Here is a 25195-nt window from a genome sequence, read left to right as displayed (position 1 = left end):
TCGGTCGGCACTAACTTCTGACACTTGGCCACTATTGGCTGGCACTCGGTTATTACTGACTGGCACTTAGTCACGACTATTTTCTAGCACTTAGTTACTACTAGTACAACTCAATCTCCTAGGAATTATGGCAAAATAGACTTGATTCCTCTTCATTTCCTTTTCAAATTTTTTTCCATTAACCATGCAAATTCTCACAATAGTACAATTAACCTCATCTAGACTTTCAATCAAAGGTAACAATACTTGCTTTGTCTCATTCACCCTAAGAGTATATTGATTCAATCTTCCATCATGCACAACATATCTATCATGTTGCCAGGGTCTACCCAAAAAAATATGACAATAATCCATAGGCATCATATCACACAGAATTTCATCAAAATATTGTCCAATTTTGAACTTCACAATACATTGTTCACTTACCAATATCTTATGCTCATCTTTGATCCATGAAACATGATAGGGTTTAGGATGCTTCAGCCTTTGCAACTGCAACTTTGTAACCAACTCTTTTGATGTTGAATTTGTTGAACTCCCACTATCAATGATCACCTTGTAGCACTTTCCAGCCATCTTACATCTAGTCTTAAAAAGACTTCTCCTTAGAACAGGTTCCTCATCACTTCCCTTATGACACAAAGTTCTTCTCACCATCATATTTTCTCCAGCCTTAGATCCACTTGGTGAACCCTCAAGATCTCCTTGAATCATAGCATTTTAGTTACCTTGTTCATTAGCACCAAAGGATCTACATTCAAAAGATCGATGCCCTTCTTTGCTCATCTAAAATAATTACTACAAAAATCACCCCTAAAATAAGTATTACCTCTTCCTTGGTAAGAACTAGTACCTCCTCGGTTAGAATTACCACCTTTCTACTCGGTCTTTCCTTTGTCAACATTTTTCCATTCAGATTTTCCATTATCTTGCATAGTATTGTCATATTTGCCACCTTCTCCATAAGATCTACCTTTGCCACTCTGGAATATACCACCTCTGCCTTTTTTTCTTTGTTCGTGCTTCTTTGTTAAGATCTCCTCAGCTTTCAAGGCATATTGATATGCTTCCTGTACACTTTCCAATATCACAAAACTTATTTCATCTTGAATTCCAGATCTCAATCCATTTAGATAACTTGCAACTTTATCCACATCATCATCCACATGTCCAAGTCTAATGTCCAATATATAGAATTCCTTTGTATACTCCTTCATAGTCATGCCCCTTTGTCTCAAATTCAGCATTTTCCTCAACAAGCTAACTTGGTAATCAACAAGAAGGAACTTCTTCTTCACCTTGTTCACCATTTTCAGCCAAGTCTTGATCTTCTCTTTTCCTTTCCTTTGTCTATCAGTTTGTAAATGCTCCCACCACAATGAGGCATGACCTTTCAACCTAGTAAATGCAATTTTCACCTTCCTATTATCAGGAGTGCTTCCAAACTCAAAGAACTTCTCCATATCAGAGATCCAATCCAACACAGCATTGGTGTCCAATTCTCAATCATAAGGAACAACTTCAACAGCAAGATTTGAATGTGTCCTGGTCAATACTCTCAATAGTCTTTCTTCATCTTGATCTTCTTCAGGTTCTAGACTAGGGTTTGGTGCTAAGGCTTCATCATCACTAACATCATCAAGATGTGATCCTCTCCTCTAGACTATCTCTACAACATCTAATCTAGCTACAATTTGTCTCAATGTATCCAATATGGCATTGTTAGTATTTCCTCTGCCTCAAACCATTTTATAATCAGGTTCCTGCAAGATCATAACCCTCTACAAGTTATAGGTGAAATCCTCAGATCTACCACCCTACAACCAAATTCAATAAGGGTTCTACACGATCCAATCTCCATAAGGATGAACCTCAAGCTCTGCAAGGAGGGAAACTAGGGCCAAAGGCACACCCAACTATCCAACTACCTCGCTGAGTACATACAATGGAAGAAAAACACAGAGAACAACACCAAGGAGAGAGAGACAATCACACTTTATTGATTCATCAAATTATCAACATACATGCCCAACTATAAGGCCTTCTAGGTTACAACCAAATACAAAATATAACTTCAAGATCTATGATCCAACTTCAAATTCACAATTCCAAAAACATCTATTCTGACTCTCGAAGTGCCCCTAAGGTCTGCCTTAAGCTAAACCAAATACCTCTACTTATACTTGCCAAAATGGCTTACAGGAGATTCTAGAACATTACATCAAAGAAAGGTCGACCTTAAAATGGTCAACACTCATCCCTAGACAAGATCCTATCATTAAATTCACAATCAAAATTAAATATAGGACTTGACTCCAACTGAGAACCAAACATAGACAAGCTCGGTCAAAGAAGGACCCGAGCATCAGCAATGACAGGTTCACTCAATGCATGAAGGATCACTCGGTCATCACAAAGCAACTCGTCTAACACTGTAAGACTCGGTCAACACTGAAAAGTTTGGCTAGCAAAGAAGAAACTCAATTGACATAGCAAGCTCGGTCAACATAGCAGGAACTCGATTAGACTTCCAAATTGAACAAAAGTGCAGGATTGCAAGGAAACCCAGGATGCTCCTACGTTAGGGATAGATTACCTACTAGCTCTCCATAGTCGACTGGCCACTAATATCTCTGAACTCACTCAAATTGGTGATTTGCACTCGGGAACAACATCTTCGCTCTACTCACTCTCCACCAATCTCATATCGCCAAGTGTGCAAATGATGACTAATCCACCTTTTATTTTTCTTCTATATACCCATGGGACCCTTTTGCTTGGGAGTGCTACCATACAACATCACTTTTTATTAATTCATGTCACCTGATCCATTGCTTTCTGTCACTTATCAAAACATTACTCATGTTATCACCCTGATCAATCTTTCGAGTGGGCAGGGACAACAGAGTCAACTGCTAGCTATCTTTGAAACAATGTGTTGTCCACTCATTATTACAAAGAGGTGCAAAATGCATACACTAAAAAATTGTCAAGTCAATTAATTAAAATTTTAATATTTAATTAATAAAACCTCTTCTATTAACTTTAATAAATTGTTTAATTTATTAAGTTAAGTCATATTTTTCCTTATTTAATTATTAATATTTCCTCTATTAACTGTAATAAATTATTCAATTTATTAAGTTAATTCACTTTTTAATAATTAATCAAATATTTCTTTATTTAATTAATATTATTCATCTATTAGTAGTAATAAATTATTTAATTTATTAAACTAATTCACCTAAGTCAATTACACTATCCTAAGTTTCTCAAATAATTCTATTAAGTAATTTATTTAGACTACTTAATTATCTACTCACACAAACAATTGAGTCTTTTAGTCCACCTAAGTAGTCCAAGTCATGTGCCACCTTGTAGTTGCACCAATAATTAATTATTAAAAATCTTATTTATCCTTGCCCATGTGTCCTATTTTATGGGACTAAAAGAGGAGATGTAGTCTTGATTAACTCAACCTCTGAGACGCATGTCTCTAGGAGACTAAGTCCTCTTCCTCTTCCTCTCTACTAGCTTGGAGTTAGTCAAATCTACCTCATGCAGTCAACAAGGGCTCATGAAACATTTGTCCATGGAGTCTTCTCTAAAGTTGGAGTCCTCTCAAGAGGTCTTGATGAGATGACTACCAAGTGTCTTTCCTTTTCCTAAACTTCCTCTCATAACTCAACTAAATCCTTGATTTCCTCCATCTCTCCAATCAAGTCAATCTCATTCGTCCATGTGTCATTAATTATATCTTCACCATCAGATGTTGCCACCTAAGCTAAGGTCTATCCAAAGTCTATAAAAGGAGCCTCTTTCTCCTCGTTCCGCCATCTAGAATCATACTCAACTTTAGAATTTCAAATTAGCATTAGAAGCATTCTCAAGCAATTAGTTATCTATTTCATAATCCATTTGCATCTCAATTGCATCATATTTCATCTTCATCTTCATTTAGTTATTTTAGGATTATTCCATTTGATCTTTTGCATAGAAGTTCACAAATCTCCAATATCTTGAAGCAATCTTGTAGAAGGGAGCTGATCACAATCTGAGGACTCACAATACCAAGAAGACTCAAGACTCAAAGGACAATGTAGGCACATTGCATATGGTAAGGAAAGGTAAAATTTTCATTTTGAATTGCAATCTTTCATTGTGTATATGTTTATTGGCTTAGATTTGTTGTTTAGGCATTGACGTATAAATCTGCATACACATATCAGTCAAAATGTAATAATTATTCAAACAAAGCTATTGACAAGCATTTAATTGTTTCGTGCAATTTGATTGAGAGGTGTTGGAGTTTTTCATGGCTCCTTATAAAGACAAGGTTTTCCATTCTCATTATGCCAATGAAAAACTAGTTATTAAATGAGATAGCTTCTAGTTCCTCTACCAAATCCAAACATAATCTTTAAATTGTTGAAATATGGAATGAAGTCCCCACCATTAACATTTCACTTGGTAGTATAGACAAATAGTTATAGATCTTTTAGAGTTAGTGCTTGCTGGAATTTTTTTTTGTGCATGGCTTCTACCAAAGTAGTTGAGCAATAGATCTCTACAATGAAGGTCAGAAACTAAAGATAACATTAAAATATCCTTTTTTTGTATAACTTTTTTAACATAGAACCCTACTTTGACCCTTTTAACCAAACTCCTTCCAGGTGCAACTTCCCTTCCTCCCCTTGCACTTGGCACAAGAATTTTTGAAGGGCTATTAAACATATGGTTACAATCTAAAAACTATAATTTAACTTAAACAAAGAAAAATACGAGCAATTATAAAATAAAATAATTAATTTGTGTAAAAGATTTCTCTTTTTAAAAGAAATATGTAAAAGATGAACTATTTCAAATATTTGAAACTTCAATTTGTTTAATTAGATATTATTAGTTCCTACCTATGGCAGGAATACTTACGCTTTCGTCAAGTGCATAAAATCAATTATTGTAGCCAATCAAAATTTACAATTAATTCATTTCTAAAGTTTGTTATTTAAGTTGATCTTTTTATATATTTTTTAAATTAGTATAAAGCTATTTATTTGAGCTTTGATTGGGTCATGTCCAAAAAGGCAAGGTGAAAAATATTTTTTCCAGACAGAAATTAAAAAGAGAAATCCTACATTAAATGCACATTAATAAACATTTAGCTTTCAATTATTAGCACCGCCACAACACTGCCACATTGCCATCCAGGGATTCATGATATATTTTCTTCTCATTAAAGTCGTATCCACCACCATATCTTTATATCCTCATGACGAATACAAATTTAATGTTGTGCACTTCAATCAACACATTACTCCCTCTGTAAATCTAAAAACACAAACAAGGCCTAGGATAATTTCCATTCAACCTTATCTATGGTAATATATATAGAATTAACTCCCTTCTTGCCGAAATGAAAGAGATGAAAATACAGCCAAATATTATCACTTTTAGCACCCTCATAAAGGGTTCGTGTAAATGGGACCGAATTGAGGAATTTTAAATTCTAACGAGCTTGCAAATAGTCACCTACTATCCCTAAAGGCACTCTCTACAATTTGAAGGCTATTGTTCAAGTTGGAAATGCTGCCAAATATTGTGTTCAACATTGTTATTGATTCAGAAAACAAGAGGCTATTCAAAAATATCAAGGTATACAGTTACCATTTTATTTGGATGAATTCTCTGCTTTATGTTTTTTTATGATTTGTTTATAGAAAGCAATTTTTTGGTATAAATTAGTCAGTCGGATTGTTGAATAGAGATTTATGTTGATGTTTAATTACAAAGTAGCCCAAAATGTGAATAGAGAATCTAGGTTTTAATCTTAATGATAGAGCAATCCCAAATGGTTCAAAGCTCCACACTCCAAATACTACTATAACCAACATTCGAACTCTCTACGGTCGCAAAGGTACTACTAATTTGTAAATTTTGTGTCCATTAATGTGTAGCCTGTAGCTCTTTCTATGCTCTTGCTTTTGAATGTGAAGCATGTCCTAATCAACAAAAAAATGCGAGGCAACCTTAGTGAGCGAAAGCATAATTTCATTTTTCGATTATCTCAAGAAACATATTCAAATTTCACACTGATCATGTCTTTATTTCAAAAATTTACCGAAGAAATCGTTGCACATTCTTCTTATGAATAAGAGACTCATATTTAATTCTTTCAAACCCACATTCTAAAGATAGTCCGCCAAGGAAATAGTTCGCTATTCACATCTATTCACAGGAGTGTTTCATTGTTTACATGCATAATGCTGACTATGTACATGCAACTAAAATTTTCTTTACAAGTGGTTTTCACTTTTGCTGACTTCCTACTCACAACTAAAATTTTCTTTACAGGTGGTTCTCACTTTTGCATGATTGTGGTCGTGTAAAAATTTGGAACCACACAGTCACGTGGACACTTTGAACCTACATACATGTTATTTTTTATTTTTCCTTTCATTAAATAGAACATATGGATAAAGCTTATCAAAAACCTTTATATTGTATTAATCTTTTATTTGTATCAATTGCATTTCTTAATCATAAACATTTAAACCTTTCAAATTTTCCTCATTTTGACAAATGATAATAGATAAATTTTATATTAAATATAAATATTATAATTTTTAATTTAAAACTTTTAATTATTTATTTTTTTAAAAAAAATTCTAAACATTTAGTAAGTAATTTTTTTAAATGACTAAATTATTATTTAATTATATTTTATATTTATAATTACTTATTTAAGATTTTTTATATTTACTTCAAATTAAATAGTATAATAGTTAATTTTTCGAAGTATATTAAAAATGTTACTTTTACTTGCTATTTTAAAAAAATTTAAGTATTTTTTATATATTTTTACTTGTCTTTAATAATAATGTATGTTAAAAACAAGCAATAGTCTTAAAAGAGGTTAAATTTTTTAACATTGTTTTTAATTAATACTTTGATTCGTAGATATAAAGATATATATCTTGTGCACATCCAACTATATGAACGAACAATTTTCTTGTTTATGCATTCATCTTACTATACATACTTTAAAGCTCTATGGAGTATTGGATATTGATCACTTCATCTTATCTCCACAACTTTCCACTCCACCACAATTCTACAATCATTAGACAAGAACTATGACGCTATGCATCTCTTGCTTGATTTCAAATTTTGTTGATTAAAACAACACTAATAAAATGTTTTATCTTCTCTAGAACATCAATTTTTTCAAGTATAAGTAACAAGACAAGTACCTACCATGGGAAAAATGTTGTAGTAAAAAAAAAATTTGATAGCCAATCACAAACATATGACAAACACAATATTCTATGGAATGTGATTGTTATGTGGTCCATTCTTTTGTCAAATTTAAAGCAAATTGAACATCTTGAGCATAAAGCGATCATAAAACAAATTGAACATCTTAAGCATATAGTGATCATTAAAATATATATCGATAGTCAATAACAAGCATATAGCACAAACAAAATATTCTTCTAGCTGACCATAAAATATAGAATGTCATTGTTATTTGGTATATTCCTACATCAAACTTTGAAACAAATTAAACATCTTTAACATATAGTAATCATAAAGCAAAATTAAACATCTGAAGTATATATATAATAAATAGGACAAGAATATGGACAATGATTTCCCAAAAAAAAAAAAAAAAGAGAGAGATCTTAGAATTTAAAATGATATTGAACATTTTTTTTCCTAAAACGTTGCCTAAGTAGTTACATAAGCTCATCGAAGCCTTTAAGAAATCCACAAATTCGATATTAGACATTTTTTTCCCACTGAGTATTACAAGTTGAATTATTAGCATTATCTTGGCAAACTTGTTTAACTTTTTGGTTGCCTTGTCTAAGAAGTTACAAGGCTCATCAAGCCTTAAAAAAGAATCCACAAACTCATCCATTCATTTTCATGTAAACATGAGTATTTCGAGGACCATTCAATTAATCAAATGTAGGATCCACATTGGTCCCTGAAGAACATATTAGTCATTAGGACCTACATGTCATATGCCACCTTGCACAGATTCTTCTTCACTGATAAAAAGATTAAGAAATATACTATACAGTATTCGTTCGGGGACTATCTAAAATTCCTAAGCAAATGCACGCTTCAACTAGCTGTACGTCCTTTCAGTCTTGTAGAACGTCTGATTGATCCTGTCCAAGGAAACCCAATATCTCAAACTCATTTCGCCCCAAAAGCAAACACACCTATTAGCATTATGCAATTTTTTGAAATATAAACTCTATATAAACCCATATTTAAAACCCACCAGGAGTACAATTTCCAGGATTTTGACAATCGCCCTCATATGGTCCGTCCAGTGCTTTTACCTGAAAATAAAAGTAAATGGCAATGAGACACAACATAATACTTTCAACTGAAAACAGCTCTACACAAAATACAAAGTTGAATGTTAAAGCGCCTACTTCTTTGACAAGATTGCCACTGCTTTCGGTCTGCATTAAAGGCACTCCACAAATTTTGTCAAATATGTTTTCTTTGTTTGAATTGCTAACATTATTTTGGTCATTTTTAAGGCTTCCTTTCCCAGTGACTGCTTTACTTCCCTGAAATCTCGATTTCGTAAAATAAGGTTTAGACTTTCTCAGCTCAACTTTCCTATTTTGCTCAACCCCGTCATTTTCTGCTCCCAATTGGACAGTCTCTGCAATAACAACAGAGTTATCAATCGTCTCAAATATTAATTTTGATAATTATCTAATTCTCAAGACTTACATTGTAGGAACAAACTACAGTTACTTATGAATGATAGATAAATAGTAGGTACTGATTAGTGCAGCGTTTGTATGCATACCATCTGCAACATTTTCAAAGTTTTTTCCTTGTTCTTCCTCTGAAATACAGGACATATCTGCGCCTAATTCTTTCACATTACTCTCTGTACAGGAAATGCCATCCAAATCTTCACGCATCTCTTCCTTGTGGTCAGCAGCTAAGTCGGTGCTTTGGATGCTTGAACTTGTATTATTAGTGTAGTTTTCACAGACAATCCCAAAAGGGTGATTAATGTCTGGAATTCTCGATGTAGGTGGTGACATGATCTTGTCTCTTGAATTACTTTCAACAGTATCTACAATATTGTCCTCCAAAGAATTTAAAGTATGCCCCTGTATTTGTTCTGGGGAATCCGTGCAATCATCCATACTCGACATTATGCACGAAACTACTTCATCCATCAACGTATCTACACTCATGTTCAGAGCATCAAGCCCACTGCCTTCTGAAATCGAATAATTTGGTCCACTTTCTCGGTTTTCAGTGTATTCTACTAAGCAAAAACAAGAGAATAAAAACCGAGATAGTATTAGACTACAACAACATAAGATAAAAAAGCATAAATTAATTGTACTGAATAGCTATGAAAAGGAAAATAAACAAAGGATGATCGAGGGAAAACTCCATAATCAATTTGCCCAAGCGGCCAAGAGCATCATATCAGATATCACAAATAATTCACATTACAAAAATACACTAGTAAAACATATGATCTGTAAACTTCCAATAGTAATACATACACAGGCGTGCACATTTATATGTATAGATACTAGATATGGGCGACATTTATTGCAGACCTCAGTCGGATGCTCTGTATTCCACTCCCTTCCCCCTACAGCCGCTTGGTTTCTCATCTTCTTTACTCAACTATAATCGGGAATGAATGGGTCTTGCATGATGTGCTGGTGAGCCATGGCTGCTTATTAGCATGTATGTGTATACAATACAGATGTGAAAAGACATATAGTTATCACATGGATCTATAAAGTCTTCATAATCAGCGGATACATAAGCTTTACTATTAAATATGTGAAGTTTAATTTTACGAATTTTTCGAAAAAGGAAAATTACACTGTCAATCTATTCAAATTACTATGTCGTTGTGCTTTGATTGAGCCCTGTGACAATTGCAGTTTGCAGCCACAGTAAATGAAATGGTAAGGCACCTTGACAATTTTGTACAGGTTATTGGCACTTCCATCAAGACAATCACATAGCAACATTTACAGGAAACATTACCCCCTGTTAAATTTTCTGTATTGATTACTAAATTTGGAACTAACTTATGTATTATGTTTATGTAAACAAAGGCCACAAAATATTTGCTCTATCAAATGCAGTCCTTGAGACAACAGGAAATCTGTTTCTAAAAGCTAACGGTAGCAGTCCTTCATGAGTTACTTCAGAAAAAGAATTGAGATGACTGTTACTTCAGGATTCATATTAAACATGGTCCAACTTATTAAAAATTAGCACTGATAAGATCAGATACTATAAGGTGAGAACATCAATTTCAAGAACAACATTATCACTAGTGTTGTGTCAGAAGTAACAATATCAAGACTACCAATCTGGGTTAGACTTCCAAACCTCTGTCCACAATTTCAGGAGCCTTGTTGTCTATGAGGTTATTAGTAACTCTATTGGCCACTTTTTGAAAGTTGATGATTCTACATTCATTCACAGTGCACTCCAAATTTGTGCATATTATGGTGGACATTGACATCTCCAAGTCTCTTAATGGTGATGTGGTTTTGATGTTTGGGGATAAGCCTTGGACTCAACTTCTTGATTATGAGGACCTTCCTTTCAGATGTTGTTGGTGCCTCTACATCAGTCACTAGCTATGGATTGTCCTCTTCTGTGTTGCAAGTGCTCTGCTACTTGTGAAAAGGATGCTTCTGATAATTTGTTGAGTGACTCCTCCCAAGATGATGATATGTCTCTACCATAGTTACACCGCCTTGGGGGATGGGAGGACAGGTTTCCGGGCAGCAGGGGACAAAGGGGCCTCAATTTGAAGACGGTGGTGGTGGGCGGGCAGTGGGGGAGGGGCGGGGTGGCAGGTGGTGAGGGGTGTATATACTATATACATGTGGTACTTAAAATGCTAGTAATAAAAAATATGTATAAAAATATAAGACATAACAACGTAAAATACTAATTTACTAAAATTTAAATACTGGAGTCTTGAACATTGAATATGAAAGTGGAACGTTGAACATTAAACAAGAAATATGAAAATTTTAAGTACTCAAATGAGCAAATAAAAGAGTTCTAACTTCTATTATATAAATATTATTTTTTAAATAATAATAACCATAGATATCAATAGTATCAGTATCTCATTTAATTGACTTGATTACGATTACATTGAGCAACATGATATGATATTCAATACACCCAATAGAATATTATAACATGTTTAATTTTTTTAAACAAACTTTTTTTTGGTTGGATAAGGCACACTTTCCAGTCCCTTGGAGGGGTCAGGGGACTTGTTTCCGTCTCCCCGTCTCCTTAGGGGACTTGAATCTGTCCCCCCGTCTCCTTAGCAAACTTGTTCCAGCCCCCTTGTCTCCACAATGGACACGGGGACGTCCCCCCATCCCCAACGAGATGGTGCTGCTGGGGACACAGGAATATCGTCCCCCCTTCCTGGGTGTGTCCCTGTCTTGGGTGCATCAAGGAAAAAGGGTGGGGACGTATCCGCGTGTTACTATGGTCTCTCCCTTTTGCTGCAACCCTAATGCCTTTGGAACCTATTGTGGAACATCCTGCCCTCCCCTTGCATGCGAATTCGCCTTCAAGTTTGGGATCTCCTCATTATTCTTCTAATGCTGATGGATTCATGGTGGGAGAATCTCCATCTAATTCAGACTATCATGGATGCTCCCTTTTTGTGTGCTAACAGGCCCACCTTGGGGGTTTCTCCTCATGCTTCCCCTTGTAAAGAGCATTTGGAAGATAATATCATTTGGACTGTTGTTCATAGAATGAAAGGATCTTTCCTCTTGTTCTTCCCAATCTCGTACTTATCTTTTGGATGATAGATCAACTCCCTCCTAACTTGGGTTGGTCCATGTGGGAAGTTGTTTTGTTCAGCAGATTGGTTACAACAGTTCATCTCTTTCTTGATTGTACTGCTTCTCTGCAGTTTATGGCATGTTGGGACTTTTTCTTGCATCCCACTACCTTGATCAAACAAAATCACCAGAATCTACATCAAATAGAAAAACTAATTTACCACATGGATGCATTACTAAACAACATGTGAGACATAGGAGTCAGCTTACATATATTATTTATACATATCTATATAAATATTCTTTTATAATTTTTATTGAAAAATTATGTTACTTGTTTGATATCAAAAGTGATAAATCATTAAAAAAATATTTATATCTCCATTTTAAAAATATTTAAATTATTAACGTAAATTTTTACCTTGAAATTTCAAATATTTTACTTTAACTACTACATACACACGTTGACACAAATTTTAAATTTTAGTGTTTAGTATTTGCAATTTTGTTATTTTACTAATTTATCAAAGTTTCGCCCCTTAATGGGCTCCTTGGGTTGATTCATGCAAAGTCTCTAGGAGTGGGTGTAATGGGAAGCGCAGGAGAACAGATGAAATAAGGTAAACTTCAATGGGGCATCTAATGGCAACTTGAGGCCATCAAGTGCAGGATGTGTGGCTAGGGGTTTAGAGGGTAATATTTTAGCCACGGGGGCAAAGAAAGTAGAGGACGGGACAAATAATAAGGTAGAAGTCAAGATGGCCTTGGTAGCAATAGAGATGGGCGAAAGAATAAAGGTCAAACAGTTGCAATTGGAGGGAGACTTAAAAATCATAGTAAATGCTATTGGGGAAGGAAAGTCCCATGTCTGTAAAGTCAATAAGATAGTAACTATAATCTGAAAAAAATAGGACTTCCAAATTCCATAGTATCCCATGTGTATAGGGAAGGCAATCCAATGGCAGATTTCTTTATGCAGGCAGATGACAAAGCAAACTAGACAACAAATGTGGAGCAGTGGCACCTAGGAAAGCGAAGACAAGGTGGATCAAACCCTCAAAGGCAGATGTCAAAGTTGATAAAACCCTCGGAGCAATGGCAACTAGAGAAGGGATGATAGGGTGGATAAAATCCCCGGTGGAGGACACAAAGTTGGCCAATGTCAGTAAACTAAGGTGGAGACATAAATTTTTGCAATGATTGACACAATGGACGTTTAGAACCCCCAAAGAGGTTGCACCTTGGGAAGGGATCATGTGCTAGATAAAATACCTAGAGGTAGACACCAAAGAACCCCCAAAGAGGTTGCACCTTGGGAAGGGATCATGTGCTAGATAAAATACCTAGAGGTAGACACCAAAGGTGGAAATGTCAATAAACCAATGTTGAAGTGAATGAAATTCCCAACAGCAGACACAAATGATGACTAAGCACATGACATGACGAGTAGTAAAGGATGTTGAGATTGCTAAACACACATGCATAAGATGTCAAGAAGAAAATGGTGATAGGCGCAAAAAAAGGTGGTGCACATATGCCAAGAGCATGTTTAAACTCACATGTCACTCTGGCAGAGAAGGACTGGGGAGATGAACACTAAATATAAGAAAGGCCTTGGAGAAGTGACACCTAGGAACGGAGGACACAGTGGGAAAAGAAAAAACCCAGAGGCGAATACTAAAAATGGGAATGTTGATAAAGCAAGGTTCAAGTGGATAAAACTCTTGACAGCCGACACAAAAATTGACAAAACACATGACAGGATGAGCCGTAAACGAAGATAAATGTTGTAGGATGTTGATACTGCTTAACACACATGCGAAGTAAATTGGTTGGTTGGCTGCCGGAGGAAAAGGGTGTACAAATGGCGAACGGATGGTTTCAATTCACATTGCACTTTGTCAGAGCAAAGGATAAGGGAGAGAGGGGTAGTCTATGATATGGAAGCCAATTTCAGCCTACGATCACCCAAGCAACAAATGCTTTTTTGGGGTGACTCAGACATGTTTTAATGGCTGATGACTTGTGGATCTTAATCATGATGCAAGGGCTTTTGGGCTACAATTTTATGCTAGCAAAATATAAACCAAGAGCCAATACAAACATCTCGTTGCTCTTTTGTGCACGGAGTTTGGAGTTTGGTACAAAGCTTAAGGTGCATTGAGTGGTAACAAAATGTATCAAAGCTTTGTGGAGAGGGGGGCTTGAGACCTTCCTACGCATGGTGAAGTCAAGGAGAGGTTTTCAAACGGTGGCGAGAGATTAGAGATGGGTCTTGGGGTACCCACTGTATCTACATCCTTTCATCCTTCACAAGGTTGGGCCCAATCGCCAAGGGAGAAGGGAACATGCCCAATGAATGTAGCAGGTTCTGTGCGACTATACAAAGGACTCAAAAAAAGTCATCAACTCTAGGTAAAGCAGAGTGGACCTTAATGTCACCAAACTTAAATTCAGACTTGTGGACTACTAGCGAAGCCTATATCACAATGTGGGGGACTAGAACCAAGGTGATCGCAAGAGGAAAATATGGTACAAGGGTGTGAATAGACACCAAATTGAGGACAACACGTAGTCGAGCCAAAGTGAGGATGAAGGAGATGACTATACATGGGAACCTAAAGAGTGGTTGCAGGGTAAAGTACACTCGGTCCATAAGCTAATTGGTGCAAGGGTGAGTGTCAAAGACCTCGGACATTCAAGTTGTCAAGTGTAGAAACTAGAGGTGGTGTTGTTTTTTGATGTTGTTGTGTTTTTTGGTGGCAATTTGTTGAGTAACTTACGAGTGTATAGCATTGTTTGTGCTTGAATATGTTTTGAATTATTTTGCCAAATTATTCTTGTAATGATGATGTCAACTAAGTATAGTCGAGGGGGCAATGTATGTGTCTAAAATACTTTGAATATGATGTAACTACTTTTGGAATTAATTCTTATACATATTTTTATGTACTATCTATATTTGTGTTTCACAAGGAAGAAAAACTTAATTACAACCAAGGTGTTGCTTCTCTTTTGAGAGGGAATAGAGATCAAAATATGGAAATGTTTGTTCACTTTGTTAGTGGCAAAGAGGAGGTGATATCCCCTTGAGCAAATGGTGCAAAAAGTTGATCTTGCTAAGGATCAATACACTCTGATATATTCAAGCCATGGTTGTTCTGATAATAAGCTTAAAAAGAGCATTTGTAATTTTTCTTTACTTTATCAATGAAAGGATCTAACTTCTTGGTCGTGCTTATTTACAAAAAAAGTGAATAAAAATTAAATTACTATTAAATAAACTGAAAATTTTAATAGAATAGACATTACAGTTCGTGAATAAATTAATTATAATATAATATTTTTAGTTCCTACAAAAGGCAGGATACCATTGTATTCATTCAACTCCTTTTTCCAATTAAATTGACCAATCACATCATAGAATTTTAAAAATTAAATGAAATTTCAAATGTTTATATCTTTTCTTTATTTTTCATGATTTTATAAATCACATCTTTCACTAATTCTATTGGCCTATAATAATTTTGGTAGGGATAAAATTCGATTTCTCTCAAGAAAAATACAAAATATGTCATGTCATCATTAATGACAACTTTATGTCATTCATTAATAATTTTATCTTTTTACAATTACATAATAATCAGATTTTTTTACAACATATGAAATAATGTCATTTTATTAATAATGACTTTGTCATTCATTAATAACTTTATCTTTTTACATGGTTTGACAGCTAAAATCTCGTGATATTGTTATGAAGATTTAACTATGTGATTTTGAGTCAAACTCATTGACCCATGTTTCATGAGTAGTGATTCAACATGAATCCATCTCTCATGAGAATAAATGGAACACACAGCACTCATTGGATCTCGGTGATGCTCACAAGGGTGAAGCACCAGAACTTCCCAGGAGGTCACCCATCCCAGTACTACTCGGGGAAGCACCGAGACTTCCCGGGGTGAAGCTAAAATCTCCTTTCTAATAAAATGGTAACCCTAAAGGTTATTTTAGCATATCTAGAGGAATAAGACAAGGGGGTCCTATATCATCTTATCTCTTCATTATTATGGCAAAAGCTTTTGGCAGAGCTATAATAAAGGCTCAAACTAAAAGGAAAACTAGAGCAATCATAGTAATTGAGGAGGTCCCTAAAATAACACATAAATAGTTTGCAGATGAAACAATTCTACCAGGAGAAAGCACTTTAGAAGAAGCTCAAAAGTTTAAGCAAATAATAAATAAATATATGGAAGCATCAGGTCAAAGAGTAAATGCTAACAAATCAAAGATTTTCTTTATTAATACCAAAGAGGAAGTGGAGAGAAATTTGTAGAATAATGGAATTCAGAAAATGAACCTTTCCATGCAAATACCTTGGCATTCAACTTGAAAAAGGCATTAGAGAAAGTAAAGCTTGGGCTATGATTTCAAAAAAATTGGATTAAAAAATGGGAAGTTGGAAAAGGAAATGGTTAACTAAAGTTGGTAGAATGACTACGATCAAAGCAGTACTTTTGACCATCCCCACATATCATATATCATGTCTTCCCCTACCCAAAGGTGTAAAAAGAAAATTAGAATCTAAACTTAAAAATTTCTTCTCGCAAGGTACTGAAGATTAGAAAAAAAAAAGCTTTGATAAAATGGGAAAAAATATGTAGACCTAAAGAATTTGGAGGCCTCGGCATAAAAAAATTGAGTTGGCAAAATGAGGCGCTAGAGACAACTTATTTGGAGAATGTTCAAAGAACATAATAGTAAATGAGCCAAAAATTTAAACAATAATAATCCTTTGTCTTTGTTTAGAACTAGAAATCCTCCAAAAGGTTCAAGAATTTGGAACTTTATATTGAACTGTTGCCCATTAATAGCTAATACCTTAACTTGAGTTGTCGGTTTAGGGCAGGATGCTTTATTTTGGGAAGATTCATGGGATGGGCTCCCTTCTCCAGATAGTGTAAATCTACATATCAATATCAAAAAAACTCTTTTATCTCTATGGTAAGAATGTGAGTGATTATAAAATTAAAATTAACGATAATCAATATGGAGGATGGCAATGGAAAAAACTAGATGAATCTCCACTTTCACCATAGGAAAAGTACATTTTAAATCAACTTTTAAAAAGTAGCAAGCAAATCATAAAGATAGGAAAGATAAATTAATTTGGGGAGCCTCGAAGGATGGCAATATATAAAATCAAACTAGGGTATGAAAAGATAATAAATTCTCAACAATGGGATAAGATTGACATCCCTCTAAATCTCTGTTGGATGCAGCATGTCTTCTAAAAGCGGGTATCTTCCTTTGGGATGTTTTTCAAAAGAGAATTCTAACAGCAAATAGCTTGACCAAAATGGGTTTTGAAGGACTATCCAAATACTCACTTTGTGAAAAAGAATCAAAAACTTTTGAACACTTGTTTTCTGATTGTTCCTTTGCTAAGAATTGCTAGTATTGGTTATGTAGGAAATTAAATTGGCAAACCACATTCCCTGATAACCTTTTTTTTTTAAGTTGGCCAAAACATGGTTGTTCTAAGGTTTATAGTAATTTATGGAAAAGATATCCCCTTCCATGCTCCTATAGGAATTATGGAAAGAAAGGAATAGAAGAATCTTTTATAATGAAAAGATGAATCTAACATCCTTTTTTAATAAATTGGAGGTTTCTATTATTCAGGTAGCTAACAATAATCTCAGAAACTCATATAAGGAGGAAGGATCCTATTCAGACTGGGATGCGATATGCATAAAAATTGGTTTAAATTAATTAATCCACCAATGATATACACAAAATCCAACAAGATCACTAGGAAAGAATGTAAATGGGAACCTCCTCCTGTAGGATGGTCAAAGTTAAATTTTGATGGGGCCTCTAGAGGTAATCTAGGACCAGTAGGATTAAGATGTATTATTTGTTCAAATAATGGATCATGCCTAACTAAATGTGCCAAACCTTTAGGAGTAATGTCTAATAACTTAGCCAAATTAGAGGTCCTAATTGAAAGCTTAACTCTAAGTAGAGAGGTAAGTATTAACAAATTAGTTATCGAAGGAGACTCACAAAGTATCCTAAATGCATTAAGGAAAAGAGAAACCCCAAATTGGATCCTTAATTCTAAACTTAAATATGCCCTAGTCATTGCTGATCAATTCAAAGAAACAATCATAAAACAAATTTATAGGGAAAGTAATAGAGAAGCAGATAACATTGCTAACAAAGGAGCAGATGGAGAAGAGATTCTAATAAGACAAGTTAATATTATTAGTATAAGTTAGACACTTGCTCTTGGAGTAAAATTGGTTTAGAACTCTTACTGTCAAAATAGACATATTAATTTCCTTTCCTAGGTTCTGTATGTCTATGTGCAAGATGTATGATTAATCAATTTAACTGATATCATGGAAGTTTAATATTAATAAGTGACCTGTTTTCAGTTATTCAAAACTTTTCCTTATATACTATTTGATTTTAAAAAATAGTTAAGAGCAGTTAAGTTTCATTTTTTATTATGAAGTATATTTCTTTTCGTTCTAACACTTGTTAAAGTATCTATGTTTTCTGCAAATGTAATAACATTGCCATTGTTATTCGTGTGTTCCAAATGCAGATTTGAAGACTTATAAATATGGGAGCAGACATGTCTCTTCAGAGACATGCCTCTATGGTTTATCATCATTAGATAATAATAATATATTAACAATAACATAAATAACCATATATATATTAATAAAATATATAGAATATAATATATATATATAATATTATAATATGATACCAATTTTTACAAGCTGTGAGAATGAATGCAAAACATCATTCATTTCTTAAATTACGCACTTACATATGAGATATAGTAACAAAATTACATACTTGCATACCAGTTACAAGGGTCTGATTTCTGATCCTTACTAATGAGGAGAGCATACTCTCTACCTTATTTTTGATATCTACAAACCTAAAATGGAAGACAAAATACTTGCAGACTTTTGAAAGTAGACTCGAGACCGGACTCTCTAAAACTCTTTAGTTCGACATGGCATTGATCATGGATTTGCCTATTCCAGACTCTCGTAGGCAAATGGTGTGGAAAGAGAGTCAATTCTGCGGATCAGATAGTCATATCTTGCTCTTGAAGAAGTGTTAAGAGGTTATATTTTATCATTATGTGATATTGGGGCCCACATGTTATAATTTTAATTTGAGTTGCACTTTTTATTTTATAAAATTACTTTATTATAAAAAGTGCATTATAATGAGAAATTATAAAGGATGTTTCTAGAAGTTCTAGCAACTTCTTAGAAAAGTGAATAAATAGAGGGCTGGGCCTCTCATTTGGACATGCTTGGATTGGAGAACTCTTCTACTTCTTCATTGTGAAGACATTTGTGGACTTTGGATCTGCAAATTATTCGATCTTTGGGAACGAATCACTCCCTTGGATTGGCGACTTTGAGGGTGTGAAATATCACCTGAATTGTTGCATAATTGGAGTTGGTATTCAGCCATCTCATTGGATCTTATTGAGAATTCGTTGTTAGGGTTTGTTTTTGGTTGGAATAAGGATTTCAGGTTTGCCCTATCATTGGAAAAGCATTTGACAAGAGTTTGAAGACAGAATAAGTGCATTTTCAGAATTGGCAAAGCAGGGTTCGGAACCACATAATTGCTCATATCTCCTCAACCCCTTGGAGTTATTTTTTATGGTTTTACAGGGTTACTACCTAACCCTAGGCGCCCATTTTCCTTGCATTTGGGGGTCCCAAAACCCTAATATTATTTTATTTCAGCAGCCGTACAGGTACGGCCCTGCTAGTTTGGGCAGCAGCAGCAAATTAAGGACAGTTTGGGGGTGCAGTTGGAGGTCTTCATCAACGATCTGCAGCAAAACGTGGTGTTCTTCCATAGTTCTTCAAACCAGGTTCTTGCATTCTGAAATATATGTCAATTTTTGGGTAAATTTGCTGTCATACAGTCATTGTAATAATCAGTCCAGAATTGGTAATAAAATAATTTCAGAATTTATTGCATTGTAATTGAAATATAGTTCAATGGCTTTATATATATTGTAATTCTATGATTATATTCTGAAAGTATCAAATCTGAAATTACCATATTCTGAATATTGTTACTGTTACACGCCAAGTGTTTGACAAAATTCCTAAGTTCAGTTTGAGGGTTTCTGTGGCCTTTATAGAGAGGGTCATTACAGTGGTATCAGAGCTATAAGTCCTGCCATCCTGTGGAGGTCTTATAGGGAATTTGGAACAGCTGGATAGGAGGGAAAGTGTTTGACGAAATGTCAAAACACTAAAATCAGAGCATGCGACAAAGGCCTTATAATTTCCGCAATACCAAAGCAAGACAAGATAGGATTTATGACCTGCAGAGCGAACAGTCTAGCTCATCTATCCAGGTGGACATAGAATCCAGTCATACAGACACAGGGGAGGTATTTTTTGATCAAGACTACGACTACAATATGGATAGAGGCGGGAATGCCGGTCCAGATCCACAAGAGGAAAGATTTTTACAGTTATTAGACACCCTGGCACAGGGACAGCGATTAGCCGAACAAAGAGCACAAGAACAGAATCAGAGAATGGAGCTTATGATGCAGATGATGGCTCGACAAATGGGGTTGAACGTTAACATAGGTGGAGGAAATAATCAGAATGGTCACAATCAGAATGGGAATAATCAGGATGAGAGACATAATGGAGGCGAACAAATTGGGAACAATTTCGGTCATGCCCCCCAGCAAGCTCGGACAGTAAGTTCGAAGCCTATGATTCCTACGTTCCTTCCTAGAGCTCCAGAGCAGCTGGTACCAGAACCCCAGATCACTGACATACAGGATCAGCTGAGGAGAGATTGGGAAGCAGGAGGACCAGATTTTACAGCTGCAATCACCTTTAGAGAGTATATGGATGTGCGGATGAAGCATATGCCCCGTGGACAAGACAGGACTCAGAACTATGAGCTACGAAAGAAAGTAGGAAAACTACAGTTACCATATTATGATGGCTCGGGGAAGTCTACAGCAAGAGCTTGGGTTCAAAAGCTTGACACATACTTTCAATTGAATCCTATGTCTGAGGAAGAAGCTATTAAGTATGCAGCAATTCACCTGGATGGGTTAGCACACGAATGGTGGCATCATGGTATGATCACTATGGGTCATGCACACATTACCACATATGTGGAGTTTACGGAGAGACTGATTGAACGTTTTGATAAGAAAGATCCAGAACTCCATTTCAAGGAATTAGCCCAGCTTAAACAGTGGGGCTCATTGGAAACATACATTTCAGAGTTTCAGAAACTTGCAGTGTTAGTAACAGATGTATCTGAACGAAGGCTATTGGTTTTATTTATGGATGGGTTAGTTGATCCGTTGAGAGGGTGGATTAAAGCTCTCAACCCTCCCACTTTGCAGGAAGCCATTAAGAAAGCTCGTGACATGGATTCCTCTTCAGCTTCTAAAAATAAATTTCAGGCAAAGAGTTTCCCTTCAGGAAAAGATAAGGACAGGAAACCCTTTCATAGAGAGGCACAGCTACCTAAGGAAGAAAGTAAGAGGCTGGACAAGGAGACACTTAATGACTTGCGTAGGAAGAAGCTATGCTTCTATTGCAAAGGCCCGTATGAGTACGGCCATGACTGTCCTATGAGGCCAAAAGGGAAGGCCAACCGGGCAATGTGGGCTTATTACGAAGGCTCAGATTCAGATGGTTCAGAACATCATGATGAGGATCCTGATGAAGCAGAGGGAGAGCAGGAGATAGACAGTGCAGGGCAAAGGCAAGAAACAGAGCTACATTTACAGGAAGCACGACTGTCTAGTATCCAGAGAGAGGGATCTTTCAGACTTCGGGGAGTCTTGGCTGGACAGAAGGTTATTACATTATTGGACACAGGTGCCACGCATAATTTCATTGATGCACGATTTGTAGAGAAGCGTGGACTCATTACTGAGGAGTTCGAAGGACTAAGAGTCAAGGTAGTTGATGGATACACTCTTCGTTGTGACAGGATGGTACGAGACTTACCTTTGCGCTTGAACAACTATGAGTTTAAGGCGGATTATCATGTGGTCAACATGGGTGACATGGACATAGTACTTGGGATGCAATGGCTACATTCATTGAAGGTGGTTACCCTGAGATTAGAGGATATGGAGATACAATACGAAATAAATGGTAGGATTCATGTGCTAAAGGCTATCCGTAATGGAGACATCAGGACTATCTCATTTAGGCGGCTGGAGAGATTAACTAGGCATAATGATATAGAGTGGGCAGCAGTTTGTACTTTGATACCTACACAAGAGGAGCAACATAAGGTGGAATATCATCCTGATATTCAGAAGTTGAGGATTAAGTACGAAAAGGTATTCAGTGAGATTCCACCAGGCAGGCCACCGGACAGAGGTATTGAGCATATTATTGAACTGGAGGAAGGTGCTAAACCTATCATGATCACACCATATCGACATCCAAAGCGACTCAAGGATGAGATCGAAAGGACCATTGAGGAGTTGCTAGCTATGGGGCACATCCGACCTAGTAAGTCACCTTTTGCATCTTCTGTTGTTTTGGTAAAAAAGAAGGATGGAACGCTTCGGATGTGTATTGATTACAGGGCATTAAATAAGAGAACCATTAAGAACAGGTATCCTATTCCTCGCATTGATGAGTTGATAGATGAATTGCATGGGGCCTGTTATTTCACAAAAATTGATTTGAGATCAGGATATCACCAGATCAGAGTCCGTGAACAGGATATTGAGAAAACTGCTTTCAGATGTCATTGTGGGCACTTTGAGTTTGTAGTCATGCCTTTCGGCCTGACCAATGCACCTGCCACTTTCCAGTCCACTATGAACAGAGTTTTCCACCATCAGTTGAGGAAATTCGTGCTGGTGTTTTTTGATGACATTTTGATCTATAGCCGATCATGGCAGGAGCATCTAGAGCATTTGGAGACGGTGTTGAGCATTCTACAGAAGGAGTCCTTGTATGCAAAGGAGTCCAAATGTGACTTAGGGATGACCGAGCTGTTATATTTAGGACACATCATTAGTGCAGAGGGAGTGCGGATGGATCCTGAAAAGATTCGCGCTATTGTTGATTGGCCTCCACCAGAGAACCTTACACAGTTAAGGGGGTTCCTTGGTTTATGTGGTTTTTATCGCAGGTTTGTCAGTGGCTACTCACGACATGCAGCTCCCATGACAGATTTACTGAAAAAAGGGGAATTTGTGTGGACTCAGAAGGCACAGGACTGTTTTATGAGATTTAAGGAGATAATGACTACGTGCCCAGTTCTAGCATTACCTGATTTCACGAAGCCATTTGAGCTTCAATGTGATGCATCTGGAGAGGGAGTAGGTGCTGTACTTATGCAGAATAAGCACCCCATAGCTTATGAGAGCAGGAAGCTCAGAGGCCCTGAGCGTTCATTCAGTATATATGATAAGGAGATGTTGGCCATCATGCATGCTTTGGCCAAATTCAGACAATATCTTGTGGGTAGCAAGTTTTGTATTAAAACTGATCATAACAGTCTGAGGCATTTCTTGGGACAGCAGGACCTGAATGATCGCCAACAAAAGTGGGTAAGTAAGTTGCAGGCATATGATTTTGACATCTCATATGTCAAGGGAACTCAGAATGTTGTTGCAGATGCTCTATCTCGAAGGCCACACCTCACTCTTATGGTTCAGATATCAGAGGATTGGCGACACTTGATTATAGCAGAGTATGCCAGGGATACATGGGCCTCCGATATAGTAGAGGGAACAGTGATTGATACCAGATACACACTTGTGGATGATTTGATCATTTACAAGAACAGGATTTACCTAGTCCCAGGATCGAAGGTTAAGCAACTGATTATGAGAGCACTTCACGACTCACCGACAGCAGGCCATCCCAGGTACTTCAAGACTTACAAGTCAGTTCGAGAGCGGTTCACTTGGAAAGGGCTGAAAGCTGACGTTTTGCAGTATGTTCGAGAGTGTCTTGTTTGCCAGCAAAACAAACAAGAACACAGCTATCCGGCAGGGCTCCTACAGCCACTTCCGATTCCCGACAGGAAGTGGGAATGCATCTCCATGGACTTTATCACAGGTTTGCCCAAGGTACAAGGACGAGATTGTATTTATGTGGTGGTAGATAGATTAACGAAATATGCTCATTTCTTTCCTATCACCACTGCACATTCAGCAGCTCAGGTGGCAGAGGTTTTCTTTTGGGAGGTTTTTAGATTGCACGGCTTGCCTCAGAACATTGTGAGTGATAGGGATAGCCGTTTCATGAGTCACTTTTGGCAGGAGGTATTCCGGTTATGTGGCACGGAGCTTACACCCAGCACTAGCTATCACCCACAAACCGATGGTCAAACAGAAATTGTGAACAAATGGGTGGAAGGGTATTTAAGGAATTATGTGGCAGCTCAGCAGCGAGCTTGGGTCAGATGGATATATCTCTGCGAGTATTGTTACAATACTACATATCATATGACTATACAGATGACACCCTTCATGGCACTTTACGGTTATGAAGCACCTAGTTTCTTGGATTTGTTGTTGAGCGACAGCCGGGTACCCAGTGCAGGTGAATTATTACAGGAGAGTAAGGATATAGTTGCTACCCTCAAAGACAATATTGCAAGAGCTTAGAACCAGCAGAAGCAGTATGCAGACCAGAAGAGAACTGAGCGTAGTTTTGAGGTAGATGATATGGTTTACCTCATGTTGCAGCTATACAGGCAATCTACTCTTAAGAAGAGTGGGGCAGAGAAACTTAAGCCACGCTATTATGGACCATTCAGGATTATCAGGCGAGTTGGTGAAGTGGCTTATGAGTTGGAGCTTCCCGCAGACAGCAGAGTGCACAATGTGTTTCATGTGTCACGCCTCAAGAAGGCGTTGGGTCAGAATGTGGTGCCTTCTGCAGTATTACCTCCTTTAGACGATGAGGGAAAATTGATTTTAGTACCAGAATCCATCCTGGAGAGCAGAGAAAAGCAGCTTCGTAGAAGGGTGATCAGAGAATACTTGGTTAAGTGGAAAGATTTACCTGTTGAGGATGCTACTTGGGAGGGGGAGGCTATTTTGCAGCACCCGGCGTTGAGATTGCTTGAGGCCAAGCAATTTCAGGAGGGGCGGACTGTAATGTCCCCTCTTTAGTTCGACATGGCATTGATCATGGATTTGCCTATTCCAGACTCTCGTAGGCAAATGGTGTGGAAAGAGAGTCAATTCTGCGGATCAGATAGTCATATCTTGCTCTTGAAGAAGTGTTAAGAGGTTATATTTTATCATTATGTGATATTGG

At 36.5% G+C, this 25195-nt stretch overlaps 1 protein-coding gene across 2 annotated transcripts in view; it reads right to left on the bottom strand.

Annotated features, from left to right (window-relative positions):
* Positions 1–7757: 7757 nt before the first annotated feature.
* The window catches only part of LOC149566693 (uncharacterized), a 41086-nt gene continuing 23648 nt past the window's right edge, over positions 7758–25195 (bottom strand). The window contains exons 7-10 of one of the 2 annotated variants that reach the window (XM_089820016.1): positions 8840–9313; positions 8451–8689; positions 8294–8354; positions 7758–8177 (exon numbers count right to left, since the gene is read on the bottom strand). In XM_089820016.1, coding sequence (XP_089676142.1) covers positions 8131–8177; positions 8294–8354; positions 8451–8689; positions 8840–9313 — 821 coding nt within the window. In that variant the 3' untranslated portion in view covers positions 7758–8130. The remainder of the gene's footprint in view (positions 8178–8293; positions 8355–8450; positions 8690–8839; positions 9314–25195) is intronic. The other variant, XM_089820017.1, reaches the window with a different exon arrangement.

This window comes from Cupressus sempervirens, chromosome 3 (genome assembly GCF_028749045.1).
Source record: "Cupressus sempervirens isolate cs-2001-9-10 chromosome 3, ASM2874904v1, whole genome shotgun sequence".
Classification (NCBI taxonomy): Eukaryota; Viridiplantae; Streptophyta; class Pinopsida; order Cupressales; family Cupressaceae; genus Cupressus; species Cupressus sempervirens.
Note: the sequence above shows the minus strand (reverse complement) of the source record. Positions and strands in the feature narration are given on the sequence as shown.